The sequence below is a fragment of the Camellia sinensis genome, chromosome 2 (assembly GCF_055761805.1).
Source record: "Camellia sinensis isolate YWXY chromosome 2, ASM5576180v1, whole genome shotgun sequence".
Classification (NCBI taxonomy): domain Eukaryota; kingdom Viridiplantae; phylum Streptophyta; class Magnoliopsida; order Ericales; family Theaceae; genus Camellia; species Camellia sinensis.
Window position 1 is genome coordinate 115140594 of NC_138962.1, and position 23227 is coordinate 115163820.

Here is a 23227-nt window from a genome sequence, read left to right on the forward strand (position 1 = left end):
ACATAGTTGTGACAGGTAATGATGAGAAGGAGGTGACCTATCTCAAGATGCTGTTAGCTAAGGAGTTTGAGATAAAAGACCTTGGTCCATTGAGATACTTTCTTGGGATTGAAGTTGCTAGATCTGATAAAGGCATCTTCATTTCTCAAATGAAGTACATTCTAGATCTTCTTGCGGAAACGGGCATGTTAGGCTGCAGACCAGCTGAGTCACCGATTGAGACTAATCATCGTCTTTGTAGTGGGGTTGGTGAGCTTGTTGAAAAGGAAATGTACCAAAGACTTGTGGGAAGGCTGATATATCTATCTCATACTCGTCCATATATTACCTATGCAGTTGGGATAGTGAGTCAGTTTATGCATGATCCTCGTGCAACTCATTTGGATGCAGTCTATCGCCTTTTGAGGTATCTTAAATTTGCTCATGGAAAAGGAATTTTGTTCTCTAATCATGGTCACTTGAGGTTGGAAGCGTTCACAGATGCAGACTGGGCAGGCTCTATAGATGACAAACGTTCTACCTCTGGTTACTGTGCTTTTGTAGGGGGAAATCTAGTCACATGGCGTAGCAAGAAGCAGGCGGTAGTATCCAGATCTAGTGTTGAAGCTGAATACAGGGCTATGACACATGAGACATGGGAACTAATGTGGCTTCAATCTTTGTTGAGTGATATAGGGCTTGATTGCAGTGATCCCATGACTTTGTATTGTGACGAGAAGGCTGCTATTAGTATTGCACACAATCCTGTTCAACATGACTGGACTAAGCATGTTGAGATTGACAAACATTTCATTAAGGAGAAGTTGAATATGAGTGTGATATGTATGCCTTTTGTTAAGTCTGAAGATCAGCTGGCGGATGTTTTTACTAAGGGTCTTAGTAGTAAAGTCTTTCACCCTATTTGTTACAAGTTGGGCATGAGAGATATCTTTGCATCAACTTGAGGGGCAATGTTAAGTGTTAGGGGTATTTTGGTCTTTGTGTCTTATTCTTATTAGTATAAATAGTTGTGTTAAGAGGAAAACCCTACGTTTTTGAATAATATATACAGCTGCTGGTTCTCTCTCTCTCTCTCTCTCTCTCTCTCTCTCTCTCTCTCTCACAGTTCTGCAACTTCTCCTTTTCCTTCTCATCTATCCATTCAATAGATATTAATAAGTATTGTAAATTATTAACTTTAATTAATTAACCTTATCATCTTTATAACCTAAGTTTGTAAACTCTTATTATATATAATCTTAACTCTAACTTTTTATTCTTGAAACCTTAGTATTTTTAAACTTTTTTTTGTTTTTGTTTTTGTTAATTTAGGAATTGAAAAGTATGTATTAAATGGATGGATTGGATATGTTTGAAATGGTAGACAAATAACTAATTTTTATATAGATTAATAATTATATTTAAAAGTGGCTCAAGTTTGAAAAATCCTAAACCGATTAAACCGCATCAAACTAAACCGTTTCAATTGGTTTGGTTCAGTGCGGTTGATGGGAAAAGTGGCCTATATCAGTGGTCAAAATAATAAAATCGACATTATCAATTCGGTGTAATTTTTTACCTAAATACCGATCGTACCGAACCGATTACATCCCTACTTAAACTAGGGATAGCTAACTTGAGCTTGGCCAAGGATGGATGACCCAAGCAGACGTGTTTTTTTGGATTCAACTTTCTAGATTTAATTTTTTGAAAATTGAGTTTTTTGTTTTTCATATTTTTTTATTTTTAGTGAATATTTTTAAAATTTTAAACAATTTTTTTACTTTTTTTGATGCACCTTACTTAGATGTATCTAAAAAGTAAAATATTTGTAAAAAAATATTTTAAAAAATCGATAAATACATAAGAATACGAAAAATGTACTGAATTTTCATATTTTTTTGGATTTTTGGTATTTAGTGAACTTTTTAAAGATTTTTTTCACAAATATTATATTTTTTAAGTATATTTATGTTAAGTGTATCTAAAAATTAAAAAAATTGCTTAAAATATTAAAAAAAATTCTGTGAAAACAAAAAAATAAGGAAAACAAAAAAATTTAATTTTCTGAAAAGTGAATTCAGAAAACTCAAACCAAACAAGCTGATTAGTACTCAAAACAACAAAACTAGAAGGAGGAGAGCTAGCAGTGTCCAAGAAATATAAGCCATCCTCAGTGGTGCATTCTGTGTTGTAAGAGCGGGGAATTCGTGGATCATTTATTCTTGCATTGTCCAATAGCTTTGAATTTATGGCATAGATTGTTTTGTTTTGGAAATGTTATGTGGGTGGCCCAAAAAGGAGTGCACATATGCTCTTAGTTGATTTTCGCACATTTGGAGGATCGAAGAGAGCCAAAATTCTATGGACTTGTGCTGTCTTTGCAACTTTTTGGGTTATATGGATGGAGCGAAATCAAAGGTTGTTTGAAGATAAGTTCCGGGAGGTGGGCTGTTTGTGGGATCATGTTTGTCATTTATCTTCTTTTTGGGCGTCGGGAAACTCTTTATTTAAGGGAGTCCCACTCTTTTTGTTCGCTAGAGATTGGTTAGCGGTGTGTGCTATGTAAGCTTTTGCTTGTTTTTAGTTTGTTAGGGGTTTTTTTGTGTTTGTATTTTCATTGTCTTGTTGTAAGAGGATGCCTCATCCTCTCTTCCTTTTTTTGATTTATCAATAAAGCTTTTGTTGTTGATCAAAAAAAAAAAAAAAAAAAAAAATAAGCCATCCTTCTTATGCCCCAAACCGATCATTTTCTTGGTCTGGAGGTCCTGTAAAACACTAGAGGGAAAAAAGGTTACAGAGCAGTTTAGAGCTTTAGTTAATCGACTTAAAAAAAGCAAATTAAAGGGAAAAAAGGTAACATAAAGATGAGAGGGTAAAGAGAGAGATGAAGTGGGCTAAAGAGTGCCTTGGCCACTAACAGGTCAAGAGGAGCCATCAATGAGTATAATATTATGGGTGACTAGCCGAAGGGATGAAAAAGAGAGGAATGACCAGAGATATGAGAGCTAGTGTCAGAGTCTAGAAGCCAAGGTGGGGGGGATTGAGCGATACATGCAATATTACCTGAGTTAGCCGATGTAGCAGTAGAGGATAAAGGAAGTGCAGTATGAAGAGAATTAATTATCTTAGTAAGCTCGCTGATCTGAGTGGTGAGTGCATTATGAGACTCAACTGAGTAACCACCAGGACCAGAGGGAAAGGAAGTTGACTGAGAGGACTGAGCATCCGTAACCTGATTCACATGATCAGGTTTATCATACTTATGCCAACACCAAGGTTCAGAATGACACACAGAACCACAATGAGTACACTTCCGATCACTACGAGACATAGAACTAGTACCACGACTACCACCACCATCAGAACCACATGAACCAGTATGAGATCCATAGTGACTAGAGTTGCCATGAAAACTACCCCGATTAGGCCCACGGTCACCACTGCTAGATATCAAAGCCGAAGAGGACAAGTGCTGAGAGGAAGCAGACGTGGAAGAACCTGTTCCAGAGAACTTAACAGTCGAGAATAGGTATTAGCAGCAAAAGGTAAATTCTCATTGGCGAGAATTTGATCTTTGAAACCCTTTAGATCACAATCTAAGCCCAAACGTAAGGATACCATCATAAACTCCTCCCAATATTTCTTCTGTTGAGCCAAATCAGTAGTAAAAGGTCGTTGCAATAATTGATCCCATAAGGTCTTAAGGCCACTGTAATATTCAGGAAGAGGACTGCCAGACTGTTAGGTAGCAAAGATCTGCTCATACAACTCATAACCATGAGAGACATTACTCTAAGTAGAAAACGAATCAGCGAGTCCCAAATTTCCTTAGAAATGTCACAAAATTCCACTGTAGAAGTAAAATTAGGTTCCAAACTGTGCCAAAGCCAACCCATAACACAAGAATCCTCACTCAACCAATCATCATAGCCTTTATCATCCTCATCAGGTGGAAGTTCAGTAAGAAAATGCGACTTCTTGCCACGCAAGAAAATCTTAACGGGTATGGGCCTAAGCCAGATAATTCAAACTATTTAATTTCTTAGTGGTAATTGACTTGGGTATATCATCATCCTTAATCACAGAAGATTTAGGAGCAGGTTTGTCTTCAGCCATAACACCAAAGGAAGAAAGAAACACAGGAAACAAGCTGAAAACAGCAGAGGAAACACCCAAAAAAAAAAAAAAAAAAGAAAAAAAAAGAAAGAACATCAAGCAACAAGTCTAGAGAGTGATGAAACACCCAAGAAAACAGACCCAAACACCAAGGTTCAACATAGGTTCAACACAACAGCAAAACAGGAGAGCTAGGGCATTTTCGGCTCCTAAAATGGAAAATTCCAACACATCAGCAACAAAAACACAAAACAAACTTAGGGACACATCTCCTAGGGCATTTTTGGCTCCCAAGGATTGATTTCCAACAGTCAAACAACTCTGGGTAAGAAAATTAGGCACAAATTGAAGTATGACCAGCAAAAATATGAAAAAGATTCAAAAATAAGAAACTCACATCAGATGGTTCCAAAATTTTTCCACAAAAATCACCATGAACATCAAGAGAAAGAGGCGAGCATTTAGGGCCAACCTTGTTCATACGGACTCTAATGTCACACTTATGTCATCGTAGGGAAGATGACATCAACACGTCGTTTTCACCTCAGAAAAATCTCGAGAGTCTGATCAACTCCTGGCAAGGTTGAATCGATGCTCTGATACCAAGTTGAAGTACAAACATATGGAAAATGTAGAGTAGGGTTAAAGAGAAGGAGAGAAAGAATAAGAAGACGACGAGAGTATTATTGAACGTATGTTTTTAGGCTTGTGAAATAAACCTAAATCATCAACATATATATATATATATATATATGAGATACAATGACCATACTATCCTTACTCAACATAAAAACTAACACATAGACACATATTCTAACAACCACCATTCCATCATTAGATTGCCTTTGCTCAACTTCTCGAACCATCGAAACATAGTTTTGAGCTACCAAATCTAGACAATCTTCGCCAAATCGAGATACAAAATCTTGATTTGTCATAGCAATTAGCAAGAGAGTGAAATAAAGGAGAATCACTCAAGAAATTCTAGAGAGAATTTCAAGAGTGAGGCGCTCTCATTTATCTTTTTTTCAGAATTTATGGTTCTTATTTGGATGGGTTCTTAAAGTCAAAAGTTTAGTTTCTAAAAACTCTGGAGTCCTATGTAATGTTCCAAGTCGGAGTTGGGTAAGAGTTGGAAGATCTCTAATTTAATGGTAAACATGTTTTAGAGAATCTTTTGGAGCTTTCTTTGGATTGTCTGATACAATTTTTTTAATACCTTGGGGGTGTTGGGGGTGAAATTATCTTGCAATTTTAACCAAATTTGCCCAACCTTTGTTTCACTTCTTAAATCCATGTGAAGCCTAACCTATTCTCCACTCAACCAAATAACTAGAGCACATAAAAGTAACCTAAAACTAGCCTAGTTACTATTCCTGGGTATTATTATAGACAGCATCAAAACTTATTATATTCTCTCTTAAACCCCAGAAGTCTACCATTTTGTTGTTTCATACAAATTCTTGTTAAAACCCTACATTTTCCCCTGTCTTTCAACTGCAATAAACAATTAAAATCAGTTACTTTACCGCTGCCCCTTATCAATTTTAAGCTCACTGCTTGTAGGGGAGTATTCTACAGAAGGGAATTGGACAGAATTTTTACAGTATCCAAAGTTTTTGATTTTCTTGTCTAAATCACCAGATATGTAGATTTTACCAGGTTATAGTTGGCACTGCCCACGTGAATTCTCGTGTACCTTATATGAGTTCTCCAATTGGAATATTGGAGTATGCCATCTCATCAAGGTGCATAATAAACTTTCTCTCACTCGTGCTTCCGATTGTCTTTCTTTGTGTTTAAGAAAAGAAACACTTAAAGGCACTTTTATGTTCTATTTACTTGCCTTAGGTTGCTATCCATTCTCAGTCTGAATTCATCCTTTCATTATGGTTAGCCAAGTTTGCGTTCTTATTTTACAGTCATGAAACTAAATTTGGTGTTTCAGAGAATCCATTTGGCACCATGAAAGCTCTTGTTGTGTTCTGCTTGATTGATTGCCTTTATACGCTGTTTCACTACTTTTTATTTTTATGTACATTGACAAACAGAAAAATCATTTTAGCTGAAGTTTTTAGCTTGATTGAATTTATTTTTTATTACGTAGTGTGCATTTATGCTTTCAGTTTATGTCTTGTCCATGATTTTTCGATTTAGTACTTGTGTGCTAAGGTTATCATGTTTTTTAATCATTAATGGTATGCTTGGTAGAAAAGAAAGAGAAGAGAAAAGAAGCAATCTCAAAAGGGATAAAGGATAAGATAAATATATTCGTTTCTCTTGTTTGGCTGTCAGAAAATGTGGAGAGAAAGGAAAGTGAATAACATATCTAAGGACCGTTTAATAACTGACAGAGCCATGGAAGATGGCATTTTGCAAGCACATATAGGAAGCAACTCATTAAATTGTGCAGATGCTGAGATTATTACTCTTTTTCTCTCTCTAAATTAAGAGTTTCTTGTTGTCCAGAGAAGTATGAAACCTGAACCATGTCAAATATTTTGTTTATGAAAACACTACGCTTTAGTAGTATCTTAGTGTCAAAATATTGCCTATCATGACTAGGTTGCCTTAAGCTCAGACAATATAGATCTGGAAAATCAAAAGAAAACTGAATGCCTGGAGTTGGGATGTGGATGTGTTATTCTAGAATTATTATGTTTATTTTTGTTCAGGCTTCAAACTGTATGCTTCAGTATTTCGTTAAGGCCTATGAATAGCATTTGAGGTTAAACATGACTTCCTATTCAGTCAAGTTTCAATATAGCATCTGTCAAGACTTTATGACATGTGACCATACAGATTTCTGGAGAGCCTGTTGAACAATTGTCTCAAACAGTATTCTCTATTTCTGCCTGACCTCTACCCTCACATGGAGTACTCTGCATCCTCATTGTCAAACCAGCCTAGTTATATCGAGAATTCTGAAAAGAAGAGTGAGCGAATGAAAGCAAACGAGAGTTCATCTCCCAACAAAAAGGGCAAAAATGGAAGGACATCAAAAGCATCAACAAGTTCAGATGTAAATGGAAAATTCAGGCAGCCCACAATTGTGGATTCTTTGAGGAAAGCATGTGGCACGACAAGCCAAGAAGTGCCAAATGAGGATTCTTCTTGCCTGCACTCTAGGGATAGCATAGCTGAGCCAGCATCCCCTCATGCCAGTGACTCTAGTGAAGTTGTAAATGTCGAAGTTTCTGCAGCTTCTGAGGTTCTAGAGGCACAGAGATACAAATTCAGACCTCTTCTTGTTGACTGCTTTTCTATTTTGGCATTTTCAAAGGTATATATGCACGGTCTATTCATTCTATTCTAACTGCATGCATTTGGCCATGCCATGGAAATTATTGTTCTAGACACAAAGTTACAACAGTTGAATTTTGTAAATAAAGTTGAATATGGAGAGAGAGAGAGAGAGATAATATAGACAGAAAAGAGAAAAGAAAGAACACAGGTTTAATGTGGTTTAGCCAATCTTGGCCAACATCCACATACATAAATCCCTATGGGCTACAACTTTCATTCACTCAACTTAATACTCTTGTTTACATGATATACCATATATATAGAGTGGGAGATACAATCAAATCCTTTCAGTTAAGGGATTGAAATAAATTAAAGATACAAAAAATCATGATATGCCCAAATTATGGGATCTCTATATATTTTCATATCTTCCATATATTCTGATATCTCTAACAATATAATCTTATCTTCAACACTTTCCCTCAAGTTAGAACAGGGAACAGTTGAAGTGAAGTGTCCAACTTGAACTCGAAAATAGGAAGATCATCACAAACAACTACAATTACGTTGTCGAAAACCGACAATAATTGTAATAGCTCCTCTCAATGACAGCTTTGGGTAACATAGGCAAAGAATCAACATCTTGCAACAGAGAAATGTGCATGGAATCATTCATTATGGCAGCAAGAGAAACCAATCGAGAGAGAGAAAGTAACAAGGCCAAAACAATGACAAATCACCACAAATAGAAATGCCGGAAGAATGGTGTATCACAAAACAAACAAGACCGTCGGAGGAGCGGCGTCCCACAAATAATGTTACCAAACACACCGGCAGATCCAAATACACGAAAAAAGGCAACACCTTTGCTTAAAACATCAACAACATTGACCTAAATGGTTAACCAAGGTGAACGAGAATAATGAAAATAAACGGGCTGAAAATTCGGCATATCACAAAATAATGCTACTGAAAACACCAACAGCTCTGTAATAAGTAAAAATCATAGTGTTTGCTTACTGCACCAGCAAACTAGGGTTTGACTCAAGGAAGAGGGAAAAACACCTTGATAACAAAAAAATGTGGAGTGAGAAAGTACTCCAGGGAGAAACATGCCTAGGGTGTTAAATAATATTGTATTATTGATTGATGTAGATATATTACAAGATTGATATTGTGTTTATATTACAATTACAAGGATTCCTATTATATAGGAGTGTGTTTGGGAGTAGGTGGAGAGTAGGTGAAGTGGAGGTGGTAGTGGTGTAGTGGGTTAGGTTTAGTGGAGTAGGTGAGGTGGTAGTGGTGGTAGGTTTATGGTAAATTCTAACAGCCCCCCGCAAACTCAAGGAGGATAGGAACTAACCAACTTGAGTTTGGAGAGAGTTTACAAAACAAGAAAATACATAAAAATAATAATAAAAAAAAAGATAGGAGACACTGTATGGTCGTGTCAGACCGTTGGTGAAGACACTGTATGGTGGTGTCATAACGTTGTAGAGGACATTGTATGGTGGTGTCATAACGTTGTAGAGGACACTGTATGGGGGTGTCATAACGTGGTAGAGGACACTGTATGGTGGTGTCAGACCGATGTAGAAGACAGTTTATGGGGTCATGTCGGACCGTTGTAGCAGACAATGTTGTGACAGTTGTTGTGACAGTTTACGGAGTCTTGCTGGACCCTTGTAGAAACTAACCGGAATCAATGTCGGGACAGTTTACAGAGTCTTGTCGGACCCTTGTAGAAACTAACCGGAATCAATGTCGGGACAGTTTACAGAGTCTTGTCGGACCCTTGTAGAAACTAACCGGAATCTAAGTCGGGACAGTTTACAGAGTCTTGTCGGACCCTTGTAGAAACTAACCGGAATCTATGTCGGGACAGTTTACAGAGTCTTGTCGGACCCATAAGGGAGCTAACCGGAATCAATGTCAGGACAGTTTACAGAGTCTTGTCGGACCCTTGTAGAAACTAACCGGAATCTATGTCGGGACAGTTTATGGGGTCATGTCGGACCGTTATAAAAGTTGCACCCTCAAAAGGTGTGCCCAATGTCTCAAAAGGCGTGCCATCAAAAGGCGTGCCCAATTCATCAAAAGGTGTGCCGGATCCATCATGGCGAGGCACGTGAGTGCCTTGGTTGGCGTGCCCGTTTGTCTGGCGTCAAGAGGCGCGCGATGCGCGTGGCTGCCTCGGCTATAAGACGGAGGCTGAGGCGGAGGCAAAAACACCTGCGAGAGATATTCTGAGAGAGAGTTCTGAGAGAGATTTTGTAACACTCTGTTTTCTGAGAGAGTTTGCTGAGAGAGATACTGTGTAACACTCTGTTGCCCAGAAAAATGGCTTCGTCTTCGTCTTCCCGTGGACTGCTCACCCTCTTTCCCGACCTCAACGAGTCAACAAGAGAGAGAACTGGTGCGGTGGCACTGGAAACTCAACCAAGCGCCCCGGAGTTTACTCCGTTGAACTTTCCGATGCGGTCTGTGGAGCAAAGAATGGCAGTGCTGTCGGATGTGGAGGCCAATCAGTATACTTTGAAGGCATGTGTGGAAAGCATGACGGCGGTCACAAATTTGTCGCACCGGCTGCAGAGCAGGACAAATGAGGTGCAACAGTTAAACGCCCAACTGGCTCTGCTCCAACGCATGTATAAGGATGCGCGAGCAGAGATAAGCGTGCTGAAAGCGGAAAGCAAGGAGCTGAAGCGGAAGGCCATCATGATGTTCCGATTTGGAGGTCCTCCATATGCTGCAGTGGAGGAGTATGGGGGAGTGAACGTGCTCGGCGGCATGGGAAACACGGAGGCAACACCGTCAAGAACTGTCCAAGACGGAGGCAAGAAGAAGAGACCGGCGGCAGAGTAGAGAAGGGATGTCGGTGTGTGGCCGTCTGCAGAAAAGAAAACAAAGCCGTTGTTTTTGTTTGTGTTTGTTTTTTTTTTTTTTTTTTTTTTTTTTTTTTTTTTTTTATGTGTAAAATTGTGATCGGGGGTGATCCCGGAGATGAATAAAATATGAATTGGTGTGCAAATTGGTAATTTTTTTTTTTTTTTTTTTTTTTTTTTTTAAATTTTTTTTTTTTTTTATGTGGAAAGAAGAAAAAGAAAAAATATATATATATATATATATTAAAAAAAGTGGAAAAGGTGATGATGGTGTTGGGTGGAAAAGATGTTAAAATATGTTAAAAAGGAAAATATGTTAAAATAAGAATTGTGAATGGGTGGCCAGAGGAGGTTCGCATGTGCTGATGTAGTTATTTATGTTATTTGTTGTTGGTGGGTGAGTAGTGATAATAAAAACAATGGTGAGCACTGAGGGAGTGAGAGGGGCCGCGGAGAGAGAGAAGAATCTGAGAGAGATGTCTAGCTGGTCCAGCCGAGCAAGACACGAAGATCTCTCTCTCTCTCTTCAATGGATGAGGTGATGACGGCCGCTGATGCGTCGTTGAGTCTTCGATCGTACTCATCAGAGCCGTCTGTTGGGCCGCGGAACCGCCCTCTCCTCTCTGCGTTTCTCGCCTGTGCTCTCTAGGCCTCTTCTGTATCAATTCTCTTTTAGGGTTTTTTTTTTTTTTTTTTTTTTCTCTCAATCTCTTTCTCTCTCATATATGGCTGCGGAGGTAGAGTACAGATGTTTCGTCGGAGGTCTCGCCTGGGCCACCGACGGCCAGTCCCTAGAAAGGGCATTCTCTCAGTTTGGTGAAGTCGTCGACTCGAAGGTCCGTCAGAGACACCCTCCACACCAAGAAACTGAGGGGTTCGAGTGGTGTGAAGCGAGAGAGGCGGCGAAGCCGTGGTAGGGACATCAACGATGAAGATGGGTTTATGAGTCCCTCGGATCCTCTGCTTCAGGCGAGAAAGATCTACAGGGGAGATTTCAAGTGTCCGCCATGGTTTTCGCCTGAATCGAGGAGATTGATTACGAAACTGTTGGATCCGAATCCGAACACTCGAATCAACATCGCGAAGATCATGGATTCGTGGTGGTTCAAGAAGACGAATCCGAAAATTGTGAGATCTGAAGAGATCACAAGTTTCGAGGACTCTGGAAAGGGGTTCGGTAAAGAAACAATCTGAAGTAGCAGTCGTAGCTTCCCACTGCTTGGACTGGCTACCAAATGGACATCTTCTGGAGGGTCAGTGGTTGAGGCGGGCTGAAGATGAGTCACGAAGATAAGTCGAGGAGCAGCAGCTGGAGCGAAGGGAAAGAAGAAGGGAGTTGGAAGAAGCAGGAAACTGAAGGTATGTGTAGAGGTCCGGCGGGCGGCCAAGGCGAGGCTGCCGCCCGCCGGTGAAGCAGAATTATTCAATTCTAAACCTGCTCTGATACCATGTTAAATAATATTGTATTATTGATTGATGTAGATATATTACAAGATTGATATTGTGTTTATATTACAATTACAAGGATTCCTATTATATAGGAGTGTGTTTGGGAGTAGGTGGAGAGTAGGTGAAGTGGAGGTGGTAGTGGTGTAGTGGGTTAGGTTTAGTGGAGTAGGTGAGGTGGTAGTGGTGGTAGGTTTATGGTAAATTCTAACATAGGGTTTGTTAGGCTTTGATATCAAGTTGAATTTTTCAATATGACAATAAAGTTGAATATGGAGAGATAATAGAGACAGCAAAGGGAAAAAAAAGAACACAAAGGTTTAACGTGATTTAACCAATATTGGCCTACACCCACACGCATAAAGCCCTATGGGCTACATCTTTCATTCCCTCAACTTAATACTATTATTTTCATGATATACCATATATATAGAGTGGGAGATACAATCAAATCCTTTCAGTTAAGAGATTGAAATAAATCAAAGATACAAAAAATCATTATACTCACAAATTATGGGATTTCTATATATTCTGAATCTTTAACAATATAGTCTTATCTTCAACAACTTACTACAACATTATGAATGAGTCTGATTATTGTCTCGGTAAAGGATTAAGTTTAGAACTTGTGGAACAATATTTAAATGTAAAAGCTTTTTTGTAAATGACTCAATGGTTCTTATGCATTTTGTAAGAGGCTCGTGAAAAATCTGATTGAAAGAATGAAATCTTCCCAGGTATAGGACCAACTGCCGACCTCAACTATTCAAGTTTTTGCATGAATTGTGTTTTTTTTTTGTTTTCGTTTTTTTTTTTAAAAATTATTTAGGCTATGATGCAAGTGAAGTTCTTATTTGTCCTCTTATTTTTTATTGAATCACAGGTATCTTAATAAACGACCCCTTAGGAATTCATCTATTTAAACCTTGCCAACATTCCAAAGTTTTTGACTCTGGAATCTTTGTCCTAATAGAACTAGATGATGACAACATATAAATAGCTATGAGATCATATAATTCAATATGAGGTTGGGTTATAGGATTTTCTTGAAGCATTGGACGTTATTGGGCCTAGAAGAATGTGGTTATTATTTAAAATTCTTTACAAGAACCATTTTAATGTGATCCCAACCTGCTTCTATTTTCTTTTGCCTTCTAAAAAAAAGGTGCCTGCTTCCCTAACAATTCATTCCCTAAATTATAACGCTTCATCTTGACGTTCAAATTCTATAATTAGTTGCTGTGTTCTAGCACATATAATCTCAAAAACTAATAACCAATCAATCACCATAAGATTCAAGCTTTTCTAAACCTTATTACTAGGCAGATATAACCACAACATTCGAGAGAGGAAGAAAATTAACTAATCTATTATGGTACAGAGAGAAGCGCAAGGAGTACAGCTGGTATTGATGCTGTCATGAGAGGAAGAGCGGTAGCATGTACGTTATGGCTTGCATTGTGGTATTTAGATTTTCAGAGTAAAGATTTTTTTATTTTTATTTTTTATTATTATTTATTTTTAGGAGGGAGATGAATTATTTCCTTTTTAAAACTATAAATCATGGAATAATTTCATAGCAAGTGTTTTCTTTTTAAAATCATAAATTATGAGATAAAATCATAGCAATTTTACATTTTGTTGTGACATATACGGATAATCTAGCAGAAGAGCTGGCCAATAGATATAAAAAATTTTGGGATAATATCATAACAATTGTAAAATTGTATTATTGTTTGGATTCCCTAATGAGACAATTGGTTAGGGTTCCGCATATGAGAAAATTGGTAAGTTTATCAAAATGGGCAGAAAAGAACTTAGTAGAATAAAATTGAAAAGTTTATAATGGTGGGTCGAAATGTCATTTTGTGTTAATAGATATATAGATTAACATCAAACAGTGGTGGTCTAGGCACGCCGCCCCCTTCTCTCATAGAGTCCATCTTCTTGTTTAGGCAGTTCATACCAACTTTCCGAAGATCTCTTCCTTCTCTTTGGGATCAAAACCCAAGATGCGTCTTCCTCTCCAGGACTATGAAAAGCCACTTTTGGAACACCAATAGGCATTAAATGAAAGAAAAAAGAAAATCCCAAGTTTGTCTATGAAGAGTGGATCTAATTAATTCTTTGATACCACTTGTTGAACTGTGTTCCACCATCTCTGCTAAAACCAATTGGCGTTGGGAACTATGTTACCAGAAAACGCTAATACCCTAACGAATTACGTATTGGTACGCACGTTCCGAAACATGGTACACTTTCGTTTCAAAATGGTAAATTTAGTGATCCAAAGCGATCCTAAAAGCATTTTTCAATGTCCTTAAATGCTACCTTGGGAGGAAAAAATTCAAATATAATGAACTAAAATTTAAGGTGAGTTAAGTTTTGACAAGACAAAAATATCAAAAAATAGGTCATAATACTCATAGAAAATATTTCATTTTATTGGATATCTAATAGTTAAAAAAAAATTACTTTAGAAGTATCTTAAATTCTTAAGTATAATATATTCAAGTCTACCGCTATCGTACCACATTTTAGAGCATATGGCGTACCACGTTCCTGTTTCCGTTCCACGTATTGGAACAATCCACGTTCTGGGTAACATAGGTTGGGAAGGGCTTCACTATGTCTCTCGTGACATTCAATATGGTGCCCACAAGCTTCTGTGGGGAGTGCCATTGTGTGTACCCAACAATTTCTACATGACATTACATGTTAGCCCAAAAGATCAAATTTTTGCAAACTATTTGGATTGAACTAAAGGTGTTTTTAGTTATTTATTGGAACGTAAGAACTATACAAGTTGTCTGATGTCTCTTCTTTCCAGATGCAGAATCAAGATTCTTGTTGCCCAGATCCTGTGGCAGAGGTATCACTTTTTCCTGCATGTTGAAGTTGATGCGTTCAACTTTATGAAGAAACCCATCCAATTTTCTACATGCTGATTAATTCCCTAAGCATGGTCTATTTAGTATGACTTATGATTTGTCGTTTTTCTAGTTACCCCTGCATCTGTACCTTCTTCGTGATCTTCATTGCAAGTTGGATTACTTTAGTCCTCCAAGAAAGCAATTTTCAGCCAGATGCTTAAGCAATCCACCTGGTTTTAGCAGGATGACAGCAAATGAGTTCTTAAGAAAGATCCTACCACTATTTTCAAGCCTTCAGAAACATCTTAATTGTGCAGTTCATATTCTTAAAGAAGGTAACCATATAGTGTTTATTTGGATGGATAAACTTCAGAACAGTGCTTCAAAATTTTCGGTGTCTTACAACATATTCCTGTAGGTACTGAGTTTTGTCAAGAACATTGGAGTGTCCAGTCTGCTTCAGCCAAGAACCCAGATTTGACCAACATGGTTGTTTCAAAGTCATCAGTTTGCAATTCACTACTTAAAGAAATACTTACATGCTTTCGCAAGGTGAATTCTCTGTCTCTGAAAAACTCTTCTATTATTTATTTATTTAAATCAAGGAATAAGCTTTATATTTCAGATTTACTCATTGTTACTTTGTCCCGAGTGCAGATGTTAAATCTTCCGGATATTCAGGCAGAAAAATCAGTATTGTCAGATCTTCTTGAGGCCTTCCAGCCCACCAAGATAGCAGATAGCATTTTTTCAGGAATGCAAGTAATCCCTTCCCCTGGGAACATAGATTATTTGTATTGTGGTGCTTATTCATTCCTGGAAGGAGTTCTTGAAGAAGGTATATTACTCCATTTTTTCCCTTGTACTTATCCTTGATTTTTTATGGCAGATTAATTCAATTTTACTGTATTTATGACCTTTTTGTTGCAGCAATTACTTTATCATTCACATTGGCTTCAGAAGTACTACTTACTTTGGATTCAGTAATTACTTCTGTCCAACAATTCCTGGAGAAGTCGGTGGAAGGAAAAAGTGAGGATATTCACAGTGGACTCTTCCGGGAAATCCTTCCTATCTTGCAGAACAGACTGGGAACTTCTGCTTATAAATTATTAAGGCATAATTGGGATAATCACAATCTTGAGAATGGTTGGAAGAGCAAAGTTAGTCTGTCTCCATATTCTTCAAATATCTAATTCTGGCTGATAGTGGATGTGAATCACAATTTTTTTTGTTTTTATTTTTTACCTTTATTATTGTGTTATTTCATCCTAATTATTGCAGGGAGTTGTTCAGAAGATACTGCAAATTTACTTGGTAAATAGTGATTCCACTTCTGATTTGCTGTGTGAGCTTGTCTGCTCTATCTTGCCTCAGGTGCATAAATGTTATCACCAAGTTTTGTTGGGCTAATATTTCTTTTATGTTGCACTTGCATCTCAACCTTGTCTATTTTCTGGGATTAATAATGATGGTCATGTAACACCTCTCCCCAACATACAATTGATGTTAAGGGGTCGTTTGGGAACATGCTTTTTTAGTGACTTTTTTGGTTTTTTGGCTAAATTATGAGATGAAAAAAACTAATATGTTTAAAATGATTTTTGGTTTCTTACGAAAAGATGTGCAAAAAGTGAGTGAACGGAAAAGAATTTTTGACTTTTTGGTATTTAGTGGTTTTTTGGCCTTTTTAGCGACTTTTTGGCTTTTAGGCTTTTTTGGTGGGTTGCCAAATGACCCCTAACGTTGTGCTTGGTTGGGGAATTTGGGCAGAGATTTGAAAAGGGAAAGGGAAAAGGTGTGTGAAACTATGTAAAATGTAGGTATATTTTATTTACATTTCACCTATTTTTTCCATTTCCTTTTTCTTTTTCAAATCTCTTTTCAAATCTCCCAACCAAACACAGCGAAATGAACATGGAAGAGTGTGCATGTGGAAAGAATATCCTAAAATTTCTAGTTTGTTATTGTTGGAGTTGAATAGCTTGATATACATTGTTGGACCCATTTCCTGACAGCTTAAGCTTTTGAGAAAATTGGTAACTTAACATGGTATTAGAGCTGTCTCTCTGTTGGTATTTGGTATTCTATCCCCATTTGGTTTCTTGTCACTGTTTAGTTCTTTGTTGGCTCTTCACATGCAAGATGGGGTTACGCATGAGGGAAGGTGTTGGATTGTTTGATATACATTGTTGGGTCCATTTCCTAATAGCTTAAGCTTTTGGAAAAATTGGTAACTTAAGGTTGTGTTTGGTTCATGGACTTGGGAAGGGATAGGAAAAAGGTGGGTGAATTGTGAAAGAAATATAAATACATTTCACCTACCTTTTTCCTTTCCCTTTCCAAATCCCTCTCCCAATCTACGAACCAAACATAGACTAATAGTTACATCATGAGAATAACAAGGATAAAATAAATTGGCTTTACATTCATTCTTGGATTGACAGTCCTAAGAGACTTTAAACAGCTAGATTAATTTGTTTGTTGATGATAAACCATGAAATTATTTTTAATTTTTTTTCCCCCCTATTTGTATTCTAGGCCACTTTGAGCAAAACAACAGCAGAAGATGATTTTCATGGTTTCCCAACTCTTTGTTCTGCAACATTTGATGTGTGGTACCGTGTTATGGTAAGGTGTCTTCTGTTTCATTTAGGGTTAATTACTATACTTTCATCTGTGAATAATTTACAGAAGGTGATTTGATGGGCAGCATGAAGAAAATCTTCGTATTCTGAACAAGTTGGTGAGCAGTAGATTCTTTTTTGAGTCCATTTAAGATCAAAGATGGATGGCCTGAAGTCATAGATTACTTATTCTTTCTTCTTTTCTGATTAGGTTAAGGAAGTTATTCTTTTAGGGAAGCCTAGAGCTGGATTTCAATTAGAAGCTGTAGAAGTTCTGCTGAAAAACTTACAGAAAACTGTGAATGTGGTGGTATCATTAATTAACATGTGCCGGACGCATGACAAGGTGTCTTAACTCTAAATGCATAATATTCTTCTGATTTGTTTTATCAATTTAGTCTATGTGAAATGATAAGGGAGAAAAACTATTGCAGATTAGTGTGCATGCCATGGCTGTCAAGTATGGTGGGAAGTTCGTTGATTCCTTCCTCAAAGGTATCTGGTTTAAACTTTTGGCTTGCTATGGTAATATGACATTGATGGTTAGGGTACTAAATTTGGGAAGTCCTTCAGTTTTTGATTTCCTGCAGACCCAATTTCAGATCCACAATGAGCTTATTATTCAACTGGTAAGATCGATGAACTCTATGGTTGGCATTATGTACCATCCAAATTTGTGCTGAATCCATTTATTCCTCTCTAAAAATTGGTGAAGGTGAAAGAGCTTCAGAAGGCAACAAGAACATTACAGACTGTGTGTTCTGAAGCAAAGGTTAGTTCTACATGTTCAAATCTACTTCTGGCACTATATGTTCTGCTTTATCACATCTATAACACTTATGTTTTTATTGCTTTTTGTTTATATGGAAGGGCATGAAACAAACAGCTGTAACCAGCAAAATTCCTGCTACAAAGAGATCTTTGGAACGTTTCTTATTCCATGTCAAGGCTCTCCTTTATACTTCATCAAGTGGATGCACTTTTTGGATGGGTATATGATAATTTTTCTGCAAGAAAGCTTCTGATCATATCTCGATATACCCTAAATTATACTTGATTTATGTTAAATGTAGCATGATTCGACAAATTTTTAATTATTCACAGCTTCCTATTTGACAGCATCAATAACTTTTTTTCATTTGCAAAATTCCGCGTCATTCTGTGTATTCCTAACTGATGAAATTTACTTAATATGCATTGTTTTCCTTTAATCAAATTTATTTTATTTTATTTTTTTTCATCGAATATTTCTGGTTAGTTTTTGAATGTTGGTTAATTTATTTTATGCTAAATTATCATATACCCATCAAATTGATTTTGAATGTTGGCTTAACACACACATATATATATCTTATTCTGGCAGGCAATCTGAAGCATAAAGACTTGATGGGTCAGGTGGTGAGCTCTCAAGCATATATAGATGAACAAAATGAAAATGCTGTTGAAGATTTCGAGGAAACTGTGGTTGAGAAGGATCAACAAAACAGTGTTGCTAGTGAAGAGGAAAGGGAAACAGAATGACAAGTGTCTTGTTTTGCAAAAGGCTTAAGTAGATTAACCTAAGACAAACTGAAGTGAGTCCGTAGAGTTCTGACTTGCTTTAATTTAGTAAATGAGCAGTGCTTTTGTTGTTTGAATGCAGTGTAAATATGCGCTTCATGTCATATAACTGAAATGGTAATTGTTGCTTTTACCAACTCTCAAGTTCCTGTATTGTCAAATCGAAGAAAGCAAAAAGGGGTTAAAGAGAAAAGAATTCATTTATCCTTTTGTAATTAATTTGCTATTCAACAACATTATTGACATTATTGTTCTTACTTGAGAATTGCTGAACACATGCAGGAGGTTCTAGCGGAGAAATGTTGTCTAAGAGCTGTGTCCTTGGGGTGGGGGGTTCTCTTATTTTTTTCTTTTTTCTTTTGTTTTTATATATTTATTTTTTTGATCAGTAGATTTTGTCAATCTATTATGGAGAGATTGCTCACCTGTGTTGTTCCATAAGTAATTGGTTAACTAGATGAGCTGCTGAACACATCAAACTGTTGAAGCTCTTGCCCTAGTGTCATGGGTTGCCTTCCAAGGTCAGCTTTGTGACGTTTTGCACGTGGTGGTGCGACCATTTTAGTGCTCAAGAGTGGCCCTTGGAAGTGCCTGGGTGATGGGCATTGAAATTCGAAGTTGGTGGTTCGGTGCCTCAACGTGGCCCCAAGGTTGGCCCCATGCAGCCTATGGTGAACATGCCACCAACAAGCCAGTAGCATGCCCAAGCAACCAAGGCCGTAGCCCATGCGCACATGCCAGCCACCCGCCCGCAGCCCAGGCTGCGGCCTGAGCAGTTGTAGCCAACATTACAGATTTTTGGCGCATTGTTTGTGCATCCAAATGGAGTGTTGGGCTGAAACTTTTACTAGACTTAGGTCTTGGGGTGAGTGTTTTCCCGACCTAGTTTGGTGATTTTTCTCAATTTGTGGAATTTTTAAAAAATCGTTATGATTCCTCAAGCACAATGCATGTTTCCTTTTGCCAGTTAGTCAAAGGCTTAAAAAGCATATATAAGGGGGCATGGTGTGCTACCTACCTACCTCCTTGCCCAAATTGAGCTTGAAGTGAGCAACCTTTGGGCAACTCAAGGGTGGGTTTTAGGCATCCAAAAGGGTGTCTCTAGAGTCTCCATGGGGGGTTTGGGAGCCTCGTGGACGGTGCAAAAATGTAAGCATTGCGTGTGCCTCTCCGGCGTGAGGTTTAAAACGTTTTCATTATGCCACATGTTATGGCATCTTGGGATTCGTTTTAGACCCAATGGGCAATCGAGGCACCACCAAAGGCCTCGCGTGCCAACTCAAGTGTGTGGTTTGGGTTCAACTTTGCATGTGGGGATCCCGTGGCTTAAGCTAAGCGGTTGGAAGGCAATGCCGCATATGTGGGCTATCGAATGAAGGTATCAAACTATGCATTCACTAAATCCATTGGGGGATGGCATTATGCTACAAGTAAGCTACGGATTGAGATGTTGCCTTACTCGAGCGACACAGTGCAACGCTAAGGTGCGCAATGTCCTTAGGTAGAATCTAACACATATGTTGGCACGAGGACTATGCCGTGGGCATGTTATTGACCTCAGTGTCTTGTGGGCTATGCATGACCATGTGGCTACCCGATACTCATTGATTGAGGCATGCTTGATCCTGTGACACTTCGAGATGCTATCAAAGACCCAACATGCTATGTTGGCTTGTCAGCTAAGTCGAGGGCCTTCGTTACGTATTGTTATGTGGCTGGGCACCTTGATGACATGAACTTAAGTTGGGCGAACACCTTGCTTGAGATAAGCTTGACGCTATGAAGCGACTTGTGCTGTGCTTGGTGCACTTGAGGCGTCAGGCATGCTTGTGGTATCCAAGTGAAGACGGAGCTTCCTATGGGAGTTGTTCTGCTTGACATAGCATTGGGCCCTAATGTTCAAAATGGGTGAGATCATCAACACTCGATTTGTCAATGAGCTATGGCGGGCTTAAACTTGGCGGAGTTTGACCGCCACAAGGGCAAAAAATTATTCCGCTTCGCCTCTAAAGGAGTCGGCCCATGACACCTAGCCATCTGAGCTAGTTGGGCCGCTTATGAGGTTCCATGTTTTGTTTTACTTGTAATATATTTTTTTTTGGGTGAATTACTTGTAATATATTATTTGAGCCTACAGATAGTTTTGTTTTGTGACAATTTCATTTGTCTAAAATTGTGAATATTGTTTGGTTGTAAGCAATGGTGCTCCCTTCTAAAGCAACTCCTGTGAGTCTATTAGGAAAAATATAGTGGGGGATTGATTAATGTAATTTTGACTTATGTTTTATCATAAAATTATCTAGGTGTAGATTGTGAGGATAAATGTGTTTGGAAAAGAGCAATCAAAGCTCTTATACCATTTGTTGCGGGGAAAAAAAAAAAAAATCTTGCATACGGGTGAAAATATACCAAAAATAAATACATATGCACTAACATGAGAAACATCAATATTTGGTGGTTCAGCCCATAGCGGTTTGCTTCCATGGATGAGAGGTAAATTCACTATAAACAATAGACTGCAATGGCGAGAACAAAAATACCAAAAATATTTGACCCCATTTCTTGAGTCTTCTACACAAGAGTCACTCAGCCTTGAAGTTGTATACACTTACTCATTCCTGGTGTCCTTGAGCCGAAGCTCTATAGGCTTCCCTCTAATTTGTGTTTCAACATCACACCCTTTACATCTTTTTATTACTCCCCTTAGCAGCTCTTTAGCTGTTTTTGTTCTCTCTCTCTCTCTCTCTCTCTCTCTCAACGGGATTGATGGAAGTGGAAAAAACCATCCATTGCCATGACTATCCCCCATTTATTTTTATTTTTTAGTTTTTTATTTGCATTCTTGTTAGACTTCATGTGCAAGAAAAACAAGGTCAACAAAAGTGGCCTTCTAATTTAACATCTTGCACCCTTTTTTCTACTAAAGCACATTTGCGGGCCCCAATAATCACCTCCTCTGGCCATATGGGTTGTTTTGCCATATTGACAACCAAAATTTTGCTACCACAACCTGCATGGCCCATTCTCGCACCCCTTAATCGAGATGCTTACACCTTCTCCATCGAGTGTCGTACACCTACTTGGATTGCCTTTTTTAGGTTGCACCTTTACCATGAGGTGTAATTGCACCCCCTTGCATGGGATGCTCCACCATTCACATATCCACGCCAAGTTGTTTGCACTACACTCTCTGTGTGCCCATCGTGGCTCCATCTCTTTTCTTGCTAGAGATTGTATTGAGAGATATACACCTTTATCATTAGATGTCTCTATTGACACAAACTAGGTTCACAACCATAGAAAAATGGACTTGCTTTTTCATTAGTGTGCACTGTCATGTCTTTACCTATCTCAATTTCGTTGTTTGAAGTATCCTTTGTGAACTTCTAACAACCAATTGTCGTCCCTCCTTCCTAGTATCCTGCACACTATACCAATGCCCCCATATGACACTCTCGCATATGCACTTATATTTTTGTATGCCTAAACCTTTGTGCAACACTCCTGTGTACCTTGGATGTGCTTGCCATACACTATGCTTTTGCTTTTGCATGTGCTTTCCTTGTTCACCTTTGACCCAACTAGTTGACTCATGTTTGACAACCACTATACTTGTCACCATAGGTCCATGATCTTGTACATGTTTCCAATCATCTATCTATATGTCTAATCTTACCAAATCGTGTGGAACCTCCAAAATCCACTCCCATCAATGAAATCACAACACTAACTTTTTCTGTTTTCTCGTATGTCTTTGTAGTGGAACCACCTATCATGACTTTGATTTGCTACCATGGCTTTGAATCACCATGGCTTTGAATCACCACCCTTGAGATTGTTGACCTAGCTCGAGTCTACCAACCTGTCTCAAGATCGCCAACCATTAGCTTTGATACCATTTATTGGGAAAAAGTTTCCCATGTACTAGTGAGCTTAAGCTACCAAAGCTTGCCACCCACCCCCGACCGTGATGCTTGCAAAAGAAATTATTTGCCCAAAATGTACTAGTGAGCATGTCAAAAGAAAATAGACATGTACACACAAATAAGAAGCATCAATATTTCATGTGATTCGGTCCATATTGCCCTACATCCATGAATGAGATAGGTAAATCCACTACAAATAATAGAAAACACAAAGATGGAAGTAAAACAACTAGAAATCCGATACTAATACTTGAGTTCCTTGATCAAGAGTAACTAAGCTATGATGTTGTACACAATTTTCTAGTAACCACAATTGTCCATGATCCCCAAGCCCCACAAGCTTCTTGTTCATTGGTAATTTTACATCTCACACCGCTTACATCTTTCAATCACATCCCTTAGAAGCTCTTTATATGTTCTTTCTCTCACTCACTTCACATTTCTTAAGGCTCTTTCCAGTGGCATATTTATAGGCACTCAAAGCAATTGATGGAAGAGGAAAAAAAATTGCATTGCCATAACCATCCTTCATGCATTTTCTTGACTAGATATTTCTTCTTATT

At 38.1% G+C, this 23227-nt stretch overlaps 1 protein-coding gene across 4 annotated transcripts in view; it reads left to right on the forward strand.

Annotated features, from left to right (window-relative positions):
• LOC114298258 (fanconi anemia group D2 protein) overlaps positions 1-18986 on the forward strand; it is a 36024-nt gene extending 17038 nt beyond the window's left edge. Inside the window, exons 17-31 of one of the 4 annotated variants that reach the window (XM_028242785.2) lie at positions 6901-7381; positions 14509-14550; positions 14682-14886; positions 14970-15103; positions 15209-15389; positions 15482-15714; positions 15836-15928; positions 17093-17182; positions 17265-17297; positions 17390-17524; positions 17613-17673; positions 17752-17807; positions 17894-17950; positions 18049-18169; positions 18542-18986. In XM_028242785.2, coding sequence (XP_028098586.2) covers positions 6901-7381; positions 14509-14550; positions 14682-14886; positions 14970-15103; positions 15209-15389; positions 15482-15714; positions 15836-15928; positions 17093-17182; positions 17265-17297; positions 17390-17524; positions 17613-17673; positions 17752-17807; positions 17894-17950; positions 18049-18169; positions 18542-18699 — 2080 coding nt within the window. In that variant the 3' untranslated portion in view covers positions 18700-18986. The remainder of the gene's footprint in view (positions 1-6900; positions 7382-14508; positions 14551-14681; positions 14887-14969; positions 15104-15208; positions 15390-15481; positions 15715-15835; positions 15929-17092; positions 17183-17264; positions 17298-17389; positions 17525-17612; positions 17674-17751; positions 17808-17893; positions 17951-18048; positions 18170-18541) is intronic. The other 3 variants (XM_028242790.2, XM_028242796.2, XM_028242801.2) reach the window with 3 other exon arrangements.
• The last annotated feature ends 4241 nt before the right edge of the window (positions 18987-23227 follow it).